This window comes from Melospiza melodia, chromosome 1 (genome assembly GCF_035770615.1).
Source record: "Melospiza melodia melodia isolate bMelMel2 chromosome 1, bMelMel2.pri, whole genome shotgun sequence".
Classification (NCBI taxonomy): domain Eukaryota; kingdom Metazoa; phylum Chordata; class Aves; order Passeriformes; family Passerellidae; genus Melospiza; species Melospiza melodia.
This window is the reverse complement of record NC_086194.1, coordinates 15656981-15674758: the sequence shown is the minus strand read 5'-3', so window position 1 is coordinate 15674758 and position 17778 is coordinate 15656981. Positions and strand designations below refer to the sequence as shown.

At 38.0% G+C, this 17778-nt stretch overlaps 1 protein-coding gene across 9 annotated transcripts in view; it reads right to left on the bottom strand.

Moving 5' to 3' along the window:
- Positions 1-3302: 3302 nt before the first annotated feature.
- Positions 3303-17778, bottom strand: part of ZNF438 (zinc finger protein 438) — a 70529-nt gene continuing 56053 nt past the window's right edge. For 6 of the 9 annotated variants that reach the window (XM_063148914.1, XM_063148933.1, XM_063148942.1 and 3 more), the window contains 3 exons: positions 13055-13159; positions 6652-8494; positions 3303-5107 (listed from right to left, as the gene is read on the bottom strand). In XM_063148914.1, coding sequence (XP_063004984.1) covers positions 4495-5107; positions 6652-8494; positions 13055-13159 — 2561 coding nt within the window. In that variant the 3' untranslated portion in view covers positions 3303-4494. The remainder of the gene's footprint in view (positions 5108-6651; positions 8495-13054; positions 13160-17778) is intronic. The other 3 variants (XM_063148961.1, XM_063148952.1, XM_063148969.1) reach the window with 1 other exon arrangement.

Here is a 17778-nt window from a genome sequence, read left to right as displayed (position 1 = left end):
GAGCTTTAAGGCTCCAGGACGCTTCCACCACAGGCCAGTCATACAGAAGCTTGAACTTACCTTCAAAACACTGTGCCACCCTCCATCATCACTCCTTCCCTCACACATTTCCTTCCCTTTCCTCCACTGAAATCTGCTCTAAGGCCCCTAGAAAGTGCTTGAGTATCTTCATGGCTTGGACCACAATCTGGATTGGCACAACAGCAGAAATACTTAGCAGAAAAATTCAAGTAAAAGAGAAGGCATGGACATTTTTTAATTCTTATTTCCCTTGGCCAAGATAAGTAACTCTAGATAAGAACAAACTGTTTGTACCCATAAGTAGAAGACATCTATAAACATTACCCACAGCAGTGTAAGTGTGCAGAGCAAGCCTCATATGGAACACTTTGCTCACCTATCTCTTTCCTATAGAACTTGCTTTTTCTGGTTTCATCTGTTACTCTACATGAAAATGGGAGGTTTCTGCAAAGTAACTTCAGAATGATGTTTCTGGGTTTGTCAGCAGCAAAAATCATAATTCATCCCATCATTTCTAATGCTTACACAGAAAAGTCAATAAAATTAAAAAAAAAAAAATGAAAGGGAGAAAGCTTCCTTTGTACTCGACAGCATCAGCAGTATCACATTTTACACCACCTCTGGTACCACCACGTCCAAAAAACTGCCTAACAAAGCACAAATAGAGAAGTCTTTTATTGCCATTTTTCAGGATTTCTTGAAGGTTTGTCAATAAGGTATTAGAAATTCACCCCAGTCTGAAAACCGAGTTATTTTTGCACTGAAATTTCTAGTTTCTGAGAACTTGAAAATGGCAGAATGCTCAGCTTCATGGAGTCATACATTGAACCCCAAACCTTGCATGTTTCCCCACATTGTGCGTGTATATGTTCCCACACATATATGTGTGTATATATATGTGCATATATATATGTGTGTGTGCATATATATATATTTATATATATATATAATTTTATATATATATACATATACATGTAATCCAAGACTTTTGAGTCCATGCAACATGTCTGCTTGTTTAGAAAAAAAGAGACACATTTTTCTCTGAAACTTGCTTGCAGTCAGGTCTTCTTCAGTACTCCTCACCAAGAAAAATCATGGCAATTTAATAAAAAGTGGAGAAAATCCTGCAATGTGACAGATCAGCTATAAAAGTGCATGCTGAAATGAGGACAACCTTTAAGCCATAAGAATTTTCTTCGTGAGACCAGATTTTTTCTGTGTCATACTCAGCACACAGAGATTTTCATTTTTCAGAGCTATAGGAATTTGACAAGTAAACCTACTAGAGTTAATAGCATTTTAATCTTTATGCATAACAATCCCAAACCTGCATTGCACAGGTTGGATAATAGTAACTGACAGCTGAATCTGAAGTATACATTTCGCTCCAAAATAGATGCACGTGTAGGTGGATGTGTTGTAGAAATACAATGTACTACAGGGCTGAGCCTAGATAAGCTGGTGATCCTCAAACATCAGCATCATCTGCATGAAATGGGCAGAAATATGCTCCTTTAAATACCTGTTCATCCTTCTTATGACACTTTCTTCAAAGAGCTCAGTGAATAGTGGATAAAATAAGTATCTAATGAGGTATGACAGAAACTCCGACTGAGCTAAGAAGCAGCAAGCTGAATTCTAATAAATAAATGAAGCAAAACATTTACTGCCAGCAACTATGTCAAGTTAGGCATAGGAAACTGTAGCTCTGCAGCTGGAGAAGGGCAACACTCTGCAAGCCAGAAAAGTGATGGAACTCCTCCAGCTTTGGTTATTTATGGTGTGATGATGAAGGAACAACTTTCCATGTGAGGAATGGCTTTAAAGTTGAACAGTGAAGCTGAAAGAGAGACTTAATGAAAAATCAGAGGGGAAAAAAACTACAGCTACAAAAACAATGACATTTGGTTTAACAATTTAAAAACATAATTTGTGTGCAAAAACCAGATGTTAACTTGTCCAGCTTCAAGGTAAACAGCAAACTGTATTTATAACAACCCTTCTGCTGGACAGCAAACACACACCACTAAATGTTGCAGTATATGAGGCTCACTTTGGGCCTCCAAATCTTATCAAAATGAACACAAATGCCAAACAAACATTTTAAACAAAGGACACATCTGTATTTAATGCAAAGCTATTTTCAAAAAACCCCAACCTTTCATAATCTACCATAATTGCAATAGCCTGAAACATAAGAATGCTTTCAGGCTCATAAAAAAAAAGGCTTCTAATTTTAAACATTTATGAGGACACTGAGAAGTGGCTTAGAAGCATGCTTTAAAACATGTTTTCAGGTTTTAAACTGCTGAAAGCTGAGACCCCTTTACCCATTTGGCCTGGAGAGAAGTACAAAAATATGCTGAGAAGACTGCACATGAAAATTTCTACTAAAGAAAATGCAGCTGACTCCCTCACTCCAGCCCCTTCCTCCCATCACCCCTGCACCTCCCCCTGCAGGGCAAGTGCACCCCCAGACAAATCACCGACATCACTGCCTCTGATGCACCACTGCTTTTAACAAACACCTTTGAAAATAATTTTAAAGGGCCACTCTGCCATGGCTGCTGCTGTTCTTGAACAGAAGGGACTCTGTCTCAGTACTGAATTTATGTCAGATCATTTTAAACTATACCTTGGGACGGGTGATTTAATGTTCATTCTAAAGAAATATCATGATTAAAACTTTAAAATGTTTTTTCCCAACTCATAAAATGCATGCTTTATACTGGGAATGAACTTCCCTTTGACACAGTGTAACTATGGGAAGGAGGGATTGTTCTCACATTTCTGTTTCATGGAAAACACCCTGCTGTTTGATTTTTAAAGTTAAAGGATTAAGTTGCAGGGGCAAAAAATGCTGCTAAATGCAACCCACTCTACTAAGTTAAATACAGCCTCAGTCTGATTTAAACCACTGACTTTAAAAATAGCTGTTCCTGTCCAAATACACCAGTGAAAATAAATATGAATATATTGTAACATTATAAATAATGTGTAATATATAGTAACATTAAAAGATGAATGTGTCAAGAATAAGAACAATTACTACTTTTAAGGTAATTCAGCATTAAAAACCCATTAAAGCAATATATGAAAGCAAAGAAACAGCTACAAATCTGAATTTATAGCAACAGATGGTAGGAAGAAAGTTTTGAAAATCCATGGGAAAATACAGTTCTGTGGGCATTTTCTTTTTGTCTTTTGTTATTCTTGATTCCTACTTTACAGTTCAACTTCAGGGCAAAGCACCACACAACAAGAAATCACATTCAAAACTATTAGGTAATCAAAATTGCCTTTACTGTTTAAAAACAAAACACATACACAAAATATTGCAGCAGCTTGTGGAATCCCACTCAGAAATCTCAACACTTTTAGACCTCTTCTCATGTTTTCATCACCGTAAATTTTGCAAAACAGTGAGAGGCAAGCCAGGCCATTTTAGGCATGACTCTTTTATCACTGCAATCCCTCCATTACAGCTGACCACAAGAAGGAATGAATAGAGTGATACTGTAAGGATGCTACTGGTGTTATCTTTCAGCTTGCTCCCTGAAATGCTCTGACTTCTGCTGGAGAATGATGTGGTGATTTCTTAGATTTGCCTCCATTGTTGCTCCCAAAATAATTCAGAGGAACATAAGGCTTTAAGCAGTTTAAACACCAATTTCAAATTGGATTCAGTGGTTTCAAGGACCTTTTCATCACAACCAAGCTCCAGAACTCCACCCTCTCACAGCCTGACAGGCCCAGCCCCCTTGGAGATGGTCTGGGCTCCATCTCAATGGGTGGCAACTCACCTTCAACCCAAAGAGCTACAGGCATATAAATACATGTGAAACTTTTACTTCTAAAATACAAATATCTTTGCTGTTACCAGGACAGAACTGAACACCAAAACACCTGCAAGCAATGAATATGTTTGAAGACACTGAAATCAAGAAAACAAGAATCAGAAGTTCTTAAATTATAGACTACAAAGCTCCTGAGTGCTGGCTGCATGTATGCACATTTGAGTGATTGAGAGAACTGCATGGAAATATTCATTTACCACAAAATCTGGGAGCACTGTCGGAACCTGAATTCCAGTCAAGTTTTTAATTTCATTTAAGACTGAGATTACTTCATATAAATTGATTTATTTCTGAGTGTACAGTATATTTTAACTTGCAAATATATTTAATTGAGGTTAATAATTAGTATTGAGTATTTGCTGTTATAAAGTTCCTTAAGCATGAATTTTAAGTATGAGGATTCATAATCAGCTTCCATGTACCCATCTGGAATGATACAGAATAAACACATTTTCTAGTCACCAAAATAAAGGTTAATATGGCTTTTTTAAAAATCCCCTACAAACCCAACTAAAAACCTTTTAAGTGATACATCTGTTGAGTTAGTTTAGCAAGACAGTGAAAGAACAATTTGGTAAGGTAGTTAAGGTTTTTCGTAGCATAGCAGAGTTGAGCTTCAATATTCACCATTATCAGAAAGTTCAATAATTCCTTGTTTTGATACCAAAGTAAAAATTGTCCATAAAGTGGAAGGGTCTTCACAATTATGATGACTCTGCCAATGATTACAAAGATCCTCTTTTCTTCCAAATAACTGTTTGCATAAGATGCAGTTATAGCCTGCTTTAGACCAAAATTCTGGTTTTTTCCTTTGTGTGCCAAACCCCACATTTTGCATCTCCTTAGAGGCTTCACTACTTCCTGACTGGGTTGGTTCACTTTTAGGTACAACATTGACATTATTTTGATGGCGGAAGAACATCTGTCTCTTTGGTTTTGGAACATTATCCAGCTCCTCCTGATGGGCACTGCACTGTGCTAAATGTCTTCTCTCATTGTGCTGTTTCCACACGTGGCTTGTATGTTTGACCAGTTTCCCCTTTGCTCCTCTGCTTTCTGGCAAAACCTCTTCCTTCACTCTTCCCTGAATCTCTTCTCCATGGCAGCACAATAAGTGAAACTTCATTTCACCAAAAGATTCTGCAATAAACTGGCATCGACCACATTTGACCTGTAATTTCACTCCTCCCGGGTCATGGAACAGGTCCTCAAAATTGCACTTATTTCCCCTGTTACAGAAAGGAAATACAAACTATTTAAGTATTAGCCAGACAGAGAAGAGCAATGGCAACTTCTGTCCTTTCAAGTTCCAAGAAGAGATACAATCATGGAACAACTTTTAATTTAAAAAGGGCATTGTTTCTACAGTATTTAGTTCATCTGGAAGAGGAAAAAAAGAGAAGCTAAATAAATACTAGTAAGGCTGATTAGGGAAAAAATTGAAACCAAATGACACTTCTGAGTTTAAGAATTGCCTCCAAAATTAGCTTTGGTAGAAATAACCTTTTAACAACACCAGCCTTTAATAAAAGGCTGATAACTTTTGTTAAAGTTCTGTTTCAGAGAGGTCAATCCAAATACTTCTAGTGCTGTGCTAGAAAAGTGAAAATTACTATTACCTGCAATGTACAAGTAAGAGAAATCTATGTTTTTACAGTGAGTGATCTAGGTCAATTTGAGGCAAAACCACCTCCCTTTCCAAGATGGAAACTAGGAAATTTCAAAGTTTCTTGCCTTTTTTTTCTACAAGTCAGTAACATGGTTTAGAAAAGTTTAAATACATAACTGGCAATTGGACAGCCCCTCCCCTGATTTAGGAGAGCTCTGTAATATAAAGGATACAGAGGCAGTCCTTGGTTAACTCAATCAAAACAAGATCTCCTCACTCATCCTCTCATAACATCTACAAGAAGGACCTCATAACACTGTGTATTTATACATATCAGACAGATTACCCAACAAAACAGATGAACTGAATGATTCACTGTGTGACACCTACTAAGACTGACAGGAGAGGACTGGTATTTCTTAGTCTCAAACCATTAAAGATTCTGACTGCTGCTCCAGAGAGTGGAGCTCTGAAAAGTAAAATGAGCAGAATGGAACTGCAGTGTTGCAGTGAGCAGTCCCATTGAAGCCCTGAGTGTTCTTCAGTGAAAATAAATGCACTGGAGCAAACAAAAAAGGCAACATTTATACTTCATCAAAAGATTTCACCTCAAAATCATAATACAGAGGTAAAAGTATGTTCTTTCCATCTTAATACAGCACATGTTAAATTTTCTACTTGGCTGAGTGACTGCAAAAGCAGCATTAAACTGAGGTCAGATTAGCTCACAGCACTCCCTAAAAGGAAGTGGAATAATGATATTTAACAGAGAAAGCAAACTACAGGCTAATACTGAAATATGAATTGGTTTTTGCTTACTGCAATTGGTTCCTTTATCTTCTAGGGAAAACCCCTAGGACAGAACACAAAGCACTAGCTACAAGAAACCAACTGACCCAAATGTGGCAGCATATCGGGTGTTACTAGATTATATGCAAATTTATTTTGGATATTCAAGTGTCAATAATGATTTATAGTCAGTAAATCAACTAAAATACACTGGTTGGTCTAATGGATTGACTAGATTCAAATGGAATATTTAAACTATTAGCAATCTCACTTGGTGGAAAAAAGCAACAATTTTCATAGTGGTAAGGTTTATTAATTTCCACTGACAACTTGAAATCCAGTTTTCATTAGCATTTAATCAGTGAAAACTCTCACCTCTCTGCAGCTTCTTCTGCCTCTTTTATATTCCCGTCTCTCTTCTTTGAAGTGTCTTGCACCTGCTGCTCACTAGTGTAGGGCTCTGTGCTGATAACAACCCTGTGGACTTCTCTGAGGTGCCCAAAGTACACTTTGGCATGGCCAAACACTTTAGCACAGAATTCACAGCACACCAGCTTTCTGGATTTGCCTTCGTTGTGATGAAGCTTCATATGGGTGCTCAGGCTCCCAGAGTGCATATATGCCTTCCTGCAGATCCTGCAGCTGTAGGGCCTCCTCCTCGTGTGCGTGTTCATGTGGTCCTTGAGGTGGTGCTTGAGGCGGAACCCGTGGTTACAAACATGGCACCTGTGCACCACCCTAAGGACAGCTGAACGTGCATTTCTGCTTAGATCACTTGATTTGGCTGACGGAGCATCACTGTGCTTGGAACTCACACATTTACTGGTGAGTGACCCATTGAAAAAGGAGTCCTGCCCACGAGATGGGGTCGCCACGATGGCTGCGGGAGTCAGCGGCGCGAGCGCCTGCACAAGCACCACGGGCTTCGGTCTGATACTGCGGTACCGTTTCACTGCTCCTGCTTGGTTGTCTTCAGGGGCCTCAATATCAACCTTGGCCCTCTCTCTTCCTTCTCTAAACTTATTAATGATGCATTTCCTTCGTTTGGCCTGAAAAGCCAATAAATCTTCCGGGGCTCTTTTTTTCCTGCCTCTTCTTTTAGAGGTTGCACTGCTCAAGTTTTTAAGACTGTCGACATCATCCTCTTTGCTGGAGGGAGAGAAGGTGTTTTCACCAATGGATTGTTTGGGGACTTGTGTAAATGATACACCTAATTGCTTATCAAAGGCTTTGGTTTTCATCAAAAATGGAATCTTTTCACATTCAGATTTTAGTGAATGATCAGGTATGTCCATAACATTAATATTCTGCTTAGATTTACAGAACACTGAATTTTTCATTCTGGAGTAAGGCAAAATAGGAAGTTTTCCTTTTGGTGCTGATGGAGTCATCTGAATTGTACTGCCAAAAACCGTTGGTGACAAGACAGCAACAGGATTTGCAGAATTTGTGGGTTTTTCCTTTAGTTTCTCAGATGTCAGGAATGACTCTCTTGTGGTTTCCGATGCTGACTTCACAGAATGTAGACTCGGTTTCATGGGATTAGTTGTACTTGCTGGCTTGGATGGAGAGTCTTCAACTACAGATGGTCCAGAAATATTATTGCTAGCAATTTTAGCTTTGTTCATTAAAAGAGATCTAGACTCCACACAATTGCTTTTATTCATTAATGCGGCAACTCCAATTTCAGCTGAGTCACAGTCTGCTACCATCCCTTGCTCAGCTGACTCTGAACTACAATGAGCTTCAGGACAGTCTTCATGTAGAGCAGTCATGGGGGAAGTCTGTGATGAGATCAGTGCTTTGGTAAGAATCTTGTTACGTGCACTCAAACCAGAGATTTGTGTCAGTTTTTTGTCACTCAGCAACTTATTTCTTACAGATTGGTACCTGGGGATGGGCAGCTTTAGGTTTTCAGAGGGGGCCACAGCTGACTGCTGAACTTGCTGAGTTAGGGCAGGTGCAACACAGGGCACAGCCAGCAGGGAAAAGGTGCCCTTGTGAGCAGCCACCTGCATGACAGCATAGTTCTGAGCTGGCACCACCAGGGGCTTAGAGCCTGAAGCTGAAATTGGTGTCATCGGCTCAGGCAAAGATGACTGAAGGCAAGAAACCACTCCAGATGTTAAAATTTTTGGTACCATTTTTGGAGCAATGGTCCTAAACTGACTTTTCTTCTGAAAACTTTGTATTATATCCGAAGGGGATTTCTGTTTATCTGTAAAGATAACATAAAACAGATATAAAATTATACACAGTATTTTTTAAAATTACTCTGTCAAAAATAAAACTGCTTATGAAGGACACTATTACACACTTATTAAAAATAAGCTTGACCACCAAATGACCACCAAATTAAATCTAGAATTGTTAGTTTCATAGACAAAAGTACTGTCTGAAGCAACATGCTTGAACAAAAAAAACTTCTCTTAATCCAACCTTCATTGGATGTTTCATTCTAGGTTAGAAACTACATGACATTTCAGAACAAATACACCCATAAGCCTCTTCAGCCCTGGAAAAGCTGTGAGAGCATGCTGGCAATATTCTGCTGGAAAAGCAGGGACAGGATTTAAGCTCCATGACACACAACTTCTCTGAGCACCAGCTCTGATCATGTATAACAAACAGAATCATGCCATCTTTCAGACATTCTCTACTATTTAGAATTTGTGGGTTTTATCAGATACAGACCAAAGTTTGCCTGATGAAGTCTTAGAAAAATTCCTCCTACAAAACATGCAAACAATGTATAATAAAATCAAGGAAGACTTGAAAAAATATGTGAATATTAACTGCTGTTTAATACCCAATCACAAAAATTACTCAGGTGACACTAATGCACAACAGAACTACTGCAGTTAATGATTTAAACACTTCCTTGAAAGATGCAATTTATCAAGGTTATATAACAATTTCTTCCTGTTTCTATTTGTGCTCATAAAAGTCACAAATGTTTTTAGTAAAAAAAGTGACGATAATGAAAACAAACAAAAGGAAAACCATAAAATTCATATGCTATAATATACACTAGGTAGCAAAGACACCTGCTGACCTTTCAGACTCCACAGAAAAGGAGTTGATACATAGTTAATTGTACCACTACCATTTCACCTATCAGTCTCATTACCCACTCTCAAATTCAATTATTGACACTTCCAGTTCTCCAAACTTGGAATAGGTTTCCTGGTGAAAATTCAGCTACAAAGATTCCAGGCAGAAAGGCAATTTGGACATAAGCAAAAATCATTTGAGAGAGGAATCACATTTGAATTGAATACATGAAACTAAATGCTGCAACCTTGAAATACTGCAGTACGATAATTCCACAGGAAAGTTTCCATTCCTTGCCATTTTAAAGACTTGTATTACAAATGCATTTATATGTGATTCTGGACTTAAAAAGGTAACTGTGAATTAGTACCAACACAGGAAACTCCAGTAAATTTATCTTAATCCTGGATGTTCTTCTCAGACGTCACACACTTTGCAACAAGCACCGCAAGCTACAGACCTATCATGTTTACAGACATATCATGTTTCATGACCAGAACTCCTGGACACACACATATACATATTCATGGTGTGCACATGTGCAGTAAAGCCACTGCCTTCAGGACATGCTGGATTCACTGAGCAATCACGTATAAACTGAACTGTTCATATTTGGTAGACCTGATGCTTTTCAAAACTCTTTGATCAGCAGATTCATAGAGCAGTAACTATGCAGGGCATAAGCCTTTGATCCTTTTATTGCCTTCTGTTGCATCAAACCCCAAGTCCATTATGCACTTTTTTTATACTCCAGTTAAGTGAAACTACTGGGCACCACCATAACTTTCTCTCTGCTCAATGGCTGTAGAGACCTTCCGAATTTCTAGACATTCTATGCAGACTGGGTTACTGTACACCTGGAAGTCCTACATAAACAGAGATCCCTGCACACAGGGCTAAATCCAGGTTTGTGCAACCTGAAAAAAGGAGAAACATGATATGTTTAGAATTGTTTCCCTACAGCATTTTTAGTCTCAATTTTTAATTTTTTTTTTAATCTAGTCACTAAATATATAGAAATTTTTACATTTTCAGCTACTAAGATTTCTGCTAGTCAGATGATGATTTGTTTCCTACAAGGTATCTTCCTGCTGCTTTTGAGTAAACAATTTAAGTACTTGTGAGAAGAAAAATAAAATTATGTGAAGTATTGCAATCACTAACCAAACTAGCCCTGAACTTGAATGATAGTTACAGGTCAAATCATATAGCTTAAATAAAGCAGACAACAGAATAAGTGTACTTTCCTTTTAGGGGACAGAATCAGTTCTTATTTATCCAGATTATGCTTGTCATACATTGACAATAAAGACTTTCTCCAAGTCAGCAGCTATTCAGCTTCCCATAATATTCAACATGAAGCTGTTTCCATTCTCTCTCATTTCTCCTTTTCCTCTCCTTTTTTATTTCAAAATTTCATTTATTGTTTTGCATAAAACTTTTAGGAATGCTGGAGTTTCAGCAGATTACTACCCCTGCTACTCTGAGTTACAAGGCACCCACTCTTCAAGCAATGGTAACAGGAAAAGGTGGAAGGTTTGCTGTGGACACAAATGTCATCTCTACAAATGGCAGCCATAAAAGCAAGGTTAATTTGAAGTTAGGAGGAAATATTTGTAGAAATAATGTATGGCATTAACTTTAAAAAGAACCATATGTTTCTCAAATGCATTGACTTGCCTAATGCAGAATTAAGCAGTAAAATCACTTTTCTATAAAGAAAGTTTCTCCACAGATTTTCTCAGCATTCCACAGGAGAGTGTTGCTCTAAAAGCCAAGACCTTCACCGATATCAAACACAAGATTCTCTTTGAAACAAGGTCTGTTTAGATCAATACCCTTCTTACACAGGTAACACAATACTAAGAATGGATAAAACTGCTTGAGAAGGGATTTTTATGTAGACACTTTTTCCAACTAGTGTAATTTTATCATAAGTTTTCCAGGCAAGCTGTGTTTGGTACCAACCTTAAGTACAATTTTTTTTTTCTCCTCCTTTTTCACAAGTTTACATTAGACATTTTAGTGCACAAATATTCATTGCAGTGCCTCTGGTAAGCAAAGGAATACTCAACTCTGCATTTCCCTGCCCTCCAACACAGCTACTGTGGTTAAGCTGCTTAGCCAGTGCCTAAATATAGAGCAGGGCTAGACACAGACTAGCTGCCTGATGATGCTCCAGGCTCTGATAACATTTTAACATTTTGCCTGCAGACTGGGAAAGCTAATTGGAAGAACTGGTGCAAGACTACTTAGCATCTTGGACAGGAGAAAGCAGCCAGTCAATTCAGACTGGAGGTTCTACTGACCCCACCCAGAGCATTCAAGTATCATCAGCGACCAAAATTCTGCTTTCCATTTATAGCTGGTGAAAAGTTTCCACAACTCCCTTTGCACACAGCAAGAGCTATAGTAATTCATGGCTTCACCACACTGAAGGACTTGAATATGCTCTGGCTGGCTGGCTTGTGCAAAGGAAGCTTGGAAACATCATATGCATCTCTCAGGGGCATTCCATTTCTTCCAAATTATTTCTGTCTCTGATTCAAAGGAGTCATTTTGACTTGTCATCTGTGATCTGAGGAAAAGCCTTTGTGCCTATGCAATCCCATGAAGTCTTTCACCTAAGATGGGGAAGTTTCAGTTAAGGGAGGCTCTGCAATGGCATTTATCAGGATGGTCCTTCGTTTTAGACAACATTCTTTCTACAAGTAAATCTGCAAATCCTTCACTGGAAGGCAACAATTTTTATACTTCCTTTAAAATTTTCATTAATAACAAAGGAAATAAATGAAAGCATTAGATTTAATATCTGAAGGATGTGAAGCTCATTTTTAACTGCTGTGTCCTCAGTCTTTCAGATGAGTGTGGAGCTGGGGCAACAGGTAGACACTTTTAAATAATTACACACAAGGCTAAACCAAATGCAGTTCAACCTATTTACTTTAAAAGTCTCTGTTAAAAGATTACTGGTTCCCATGCTAGGACCTGCAAGTATCAAATCCCTCAGATACTTGTAGGATATCATAAGCTTTCATCCCTTCTAAATAACCTTAAAATTGTATAGAAGTGGACAGTGACACACCAACACAAAAATCAGTGATGCATTAAATTCTCTGACAGATCCATGCTGGGAAGACTCCTCTGGAGGAAATGGAGTTTCCATGGATTGCTGCTTGTTCATGGTTCCCCTGCCTTCACAAGCCATCCAAGTCTGGTCTACCTCAGCCTAGTCTGCCTTATTTTATGAACTTCCTTTAGTCTGTTCCCTATGTAAAGCACACAACATTGCTGAACTCAGATGCTGTAGAATGTATCAGAAGAAATTTAATTTTCAGTACTATCTGGTCAATTTTGAAAATAACCACCAAACAGCCTCAACAGAAACCACTGAGTAACAGTATTCATTTTTTAAATAATCCTTGTAGGTCCACCTCAGCTGTGCACATATGTATTTCATTTATGTAGGAATTGACATATGAGAGAAAATAACGCCAAAAAAAGAGTAATCTTGTTTTGAAGGACAAGGCAGAATACAGATGAAGATGAATGAGTATTCAATAAATATTAATACTGCTGAGTCTTTTGCTGACTTTGAAAGGAAGAGTATCTTTTCTGTGGGAAAGAAAAAAAATGCACAACTGTCTAACACACAACATCAGATCTTTTTCTGCCAATGATAGTTTATCATTCATTTTGCCAAATCTCCATACACACTAAATACCTGTGGATACTGTCTTTCCAGCACAAGTTTCTTGCTTTTGCTGACCCAGCATACTTTGTTGGACACAATGTTTCTCTGCAGGATTAGCATGCAAAAAAACACCACCTGCAAAAGTGCTTCAGTTATAAATAGATACCAGGACAAAAAAACCCAAAACAACCAAACCCCCAAAACCAATAAAACCCAGAAAAAGACAATATAAAATGTTAATAAAACATTAACTTACAGTTAATGCATTAAGAAAACTATGGCTTTTTGCTCTTTGCCATTTTTCTCTCCTCAAAATACACTTTAAAATCAAATATGTTACATGCCAAATGCAAGGTGATAGCTTAATAACTGAGTAAAGCTGGTTAATGTGGCAAACAGATGGGATGGTTTAGCTTCAGTGTCATGGCAGCCAGTCAACAGCAGCAAAACAAAATGCTTCAAAAACTGAAGATTCAGTAGCTTTATTGAGTAGTTTTAACACAGGGGCTAAATTCTATGCTCATTTACACTTTCCATGATTCCATACAAATAAACCGCAGATATTACAGAAAACAGAATTTGGACTTCTTTATTCAAAAGCAGTTTTGCCAAACACCTGCACAAAATGAGATCAGTAATAAAGCCTACAAACCATGAGTTTCCAGCTCTATACACTACAGCAATTAATTTGCAGTTGTTTTTACCTTTGCTAATAATAACTACCTGGTTGGAAAGTTCTGGGTATTTGCGTCAGAAAATTTTTTAAAATTAATTTCAACAGAAAATACCAGCCATTCTCAGTATGGCTGCATAAAAAAAATGTAAAGGAAAGAAAAAGAAATCTAGTGACACATCTGTGCATCAGGTGAAGACCTTCATATGTGACACAGCAATGTCTCTTTCATCTGTGAAAACTACCCAAATTAGGCAAAGCTGTGGACTCTGGGCATGTGTTCAGTAGATCCTTCAAGCAGCTAACTCTTCCAATGATTACATCCTATTGAATGTGCTCCTGCTCAGGCTGGGCTGGATTTTCCCCAAACTATGGCTTTAGGTCCAAGCACCCAAGCTGGGAAATGGCCTCTCCTTATCTCTGAACTGCAGAGCTGACAGTGTGGAAGAGAAACAGGAGAATATACAGGGCAAGCAGAAAAAGGACAAGGCTAGAAATGAGACTTGAAAAGTGTCCAGGCCAAAGAGTCAGAGTGGGATATGGGAATTAAATGCAGACTTAAGACAGGTAACCAACATTACACATGAGGTGGAAGAGGAATCTCACATTTCTTACCTTTTTAGTACTTGATTTTTTAAAGAGTAATATAACTATGTTTACCTAAGAGTGTTTTTGTGCAATTTAAACTGGCATAGAAAAATAAACAATACAACAAAGTATTTTAATGCAAGATTGGAAAAGCCCTGTAGATCATTCATATATACACTAAGATACAGAATGTGCAAATACACTTACAAAACTTATTCTGGTATTCCAAAGGAGGAATAAAATAATTTGTTAAAATTCTAGAAGCTTTGAGCTGTATCTTTAAAGCTATATATAAGTAAATCTGATTTAAGCATAAATGTGATTTGCTAGTTGTGCAATAAGCATTTTATAATTTAGGAAAGTCTTCTTTACAGACTGTGCAAATTTATTATTTTAAGGTATTAGGATTATAGGGCATTTCAAGAAATTCTGTGAGCAGTGGAATGCTCTTTGGATTCCTTAAATTGTCTCCAAAAGACTCTTCTTAGAAGAAGAGCACATTGAAATAACAAAGGTTCACTTTTTTTTACATTAATTGGACTCCATTAAAGAGGATGTTCAACATTAAAATTTCTAGTGGCGTTTTTCAGCATGGGAATAAGCCACAACTATTTTTAGTATAAACTGTCACCTTGCAGAGGTAAGTCATACAGTAATCCAAGATCATGGGTATATAGTTTGCATTTAAGAAGTTCTCCAGTTTCCTCTCTAATTGAGTTTTTTGGTGTTGCCTGAAATGTCCTTTCTGCACTATTAACCATATATTGCCAAAGTTTTTACAAATCTAGCATAACTTAAGAAAAAAAAATAGTTTACACCACTTTCTCAACTTCCAGAATTGCCTTCCCTCTGTTATTTGAAAGTGTACATAGGAGAGGCCTTTCACACAGTCCTTTTCTCTAAATTGGAGAGGTACAGACTCTGTTGATATTGGCTATTGGATGGATAAGGAACTGGCTGATGCTCATGGAGAACAGCCCAATGCCCACATGGAGATGGGTGACACGTGGTGTCCCTTGGGTCAGCAAGTCTGCAGGCAAAACCAAGCTGAGAGGTGCAGCTGGCACACCTGGAGGATGAGATGCCTGAGGCACCTGCACAAGATCAAGAAGTGGCCCCATGGGAAGCTCATGAGTTCCTGCACGTGGCTCAGGACAGTCCCTGGTATCAATACAGGCAGGGCCAAAGTGATTCAGAGCAGCTTTGCCAAGAACCTGGGGGTGGATGAAAAGCTGACTGTGAGCTGCAGACGAGCACTCACAGCCCAAAGAGTGTCCTGGGCTGCAGCCAGAGCACCGTGGGCAGCAGGGGAGGGAGGGGATTCTGCCCCTCTGCTCTGAGCTGCTGAGACCCACCTGCAGCACTGCCTCAGCCCTGTGGCCCTCGGCACAGGAAAGACATGGACCTGCTGGAGCAAGTCCAGAGTAGGACCACAAAAATGATGAGAAGGATGGAACACCTCTTGTATGAGGAAAGGCTGAGAGAGACATGGGGTTTAGTCTGGGGAAGGCCCCAAGAAGACCTAACTGGGGCCTTACCATACCTGAAAAGGGCTGAAAAGAGAGACAGAGACACTTAAGTGCTTGCAGAAACAGGACAAGGCATAATGGTTTTAAACTAAAACAAAGTAGATTCAGACTAGATACAAGGAAAAAACTTTTTACCTGCCCATCACTCTCACCAGCATCTTGGCTTCAGTATCTCTGTCCCCAGAGAAAAGTATAACATAAAAAATACCCATACTAAAGCAGACTTGTTAAACACAAGTTAACACATTGTGAGAAATTTAGTCACTATATCAGCAGCATTAGCAACAGGAATAATTAAGATATAATTTTTGATTTCTCATAGATTTAGATTTCATGGATCTCTGTATCGTCCCACCACAAATAACTTTTAAAATATGTATGAAATAGTATTTCTGTAGGGAACCACGAGTGACCAACGGCTTTGAGGCAACCTTTTGAGTTGAGACCTGAAATGTATTAGCCACACTATTCAAAAATCCCTATAGGTAAATCACTATACGTAATCACTATTCAAAAGCAGCTTCCTATATATAATGTGAGCAATGCATGGCTTAACACAACCTCTTATTATAAAAAGCCTTTTTTGTGCTACTGTATAAAGGAAGAAAGTCTTCAAAGTCTTTCCTAAGAGTCAGAATACATATACATAAGAGATTTTTAGACACTTTTGCAGTGAATTTAAAATACATTTACTAGCAGATCTAAATGCTTTTTTAGCACCTCTCATGCAGTGTTTGTGAACTTTAAAAGCTTTCCATTTTTTGAAGGCACAGCCTTTCAAGTTATAAGCTACTCATTTCATATTAAGGTCAACAAAATTAATAGGTCTTAAGTAGATCAAAATATTTTCATATCAAGAAATAAAAACTGGCATAAAGAAAGCTAGACATAAAGCATCTGTAATTACTAATAACCTTTTCCACCTTTACAGCTGAAGAAACTACACAGACTTTTCTGACTATGGCAGTATAAGAACTAAGGGCTCAAAATGGTGCCTGGCCTCTGCAACCACACAAATAAATGATTGAATTTAATTCCTATTTGAGCACAGAACTTCTTCTGGAGAGCCACTGTTAGATAGATATCAAAGACTGTGTTTCAGCTTCTTTATGCCTCTGCTAGTTTCAGCAACCAATCATGTCAGCCTCAAAGCGGGCATCATCTAGAAACCTTGGTGATCTGACAGGATGCAAGTGAGTAGAATGGAAATTATTTTGCTATCACTGCAAGTCCAGTGGTTATCTTTGTTGGTTTTGCTCAGTCATTCTGTTCCACAGAGGACACCATCCCTGAAGATTTGCAAAGCAAGGCTGCAGTGATGCAGCCACTTGGGGGAACTAATTGTTCAGAAAATAATTCAAAGAGGTGATGGAAGCATTGGTCATAAACCAGTAATTCATAACCCCCATACAGCATTGCAAATATAAATCAGGTACTTTAGAAAGTGGAGATAAACACCTGAAATTGGATTTTTCAAAATTCCTGAGAGAATTGCCAGTGGAAATTTCTTTTAGTGAGCTTCAGGAAAGATATGGACCTGAACAGTAATTCATCCACTGTAAATTTATCAATGTAAAGTTTATTATCAATGTAAAGTTATTTTTAAAGGGTCCATCAAGATCAAATCAGCACAGACAAAATTTCAATATGCCACATATAAGTAGTAATTAATGGACTTATTTTCTATTAAGTACAGGAAACAGTAACTACCGAGACTGCTAAAAAGTGAAGGCAAAATTCTTCAAAAACTATGCAGTGTGAAAAGGTCAAGTAGAACCATTTAATAAATAAAATCATAAAATAATTTCTGATTAGATTTTTTCTCTTCTTTCAAAAAAAGAGAACATACCTATATCTTACTGAGAGTTCAACTCACTTCAGTAAGGGAATTAGGCCTCTTACTACACCAAAAATTTAATATTTTTCAATACCGACATGCAAACAAAAGAGAACACAACAAAAAA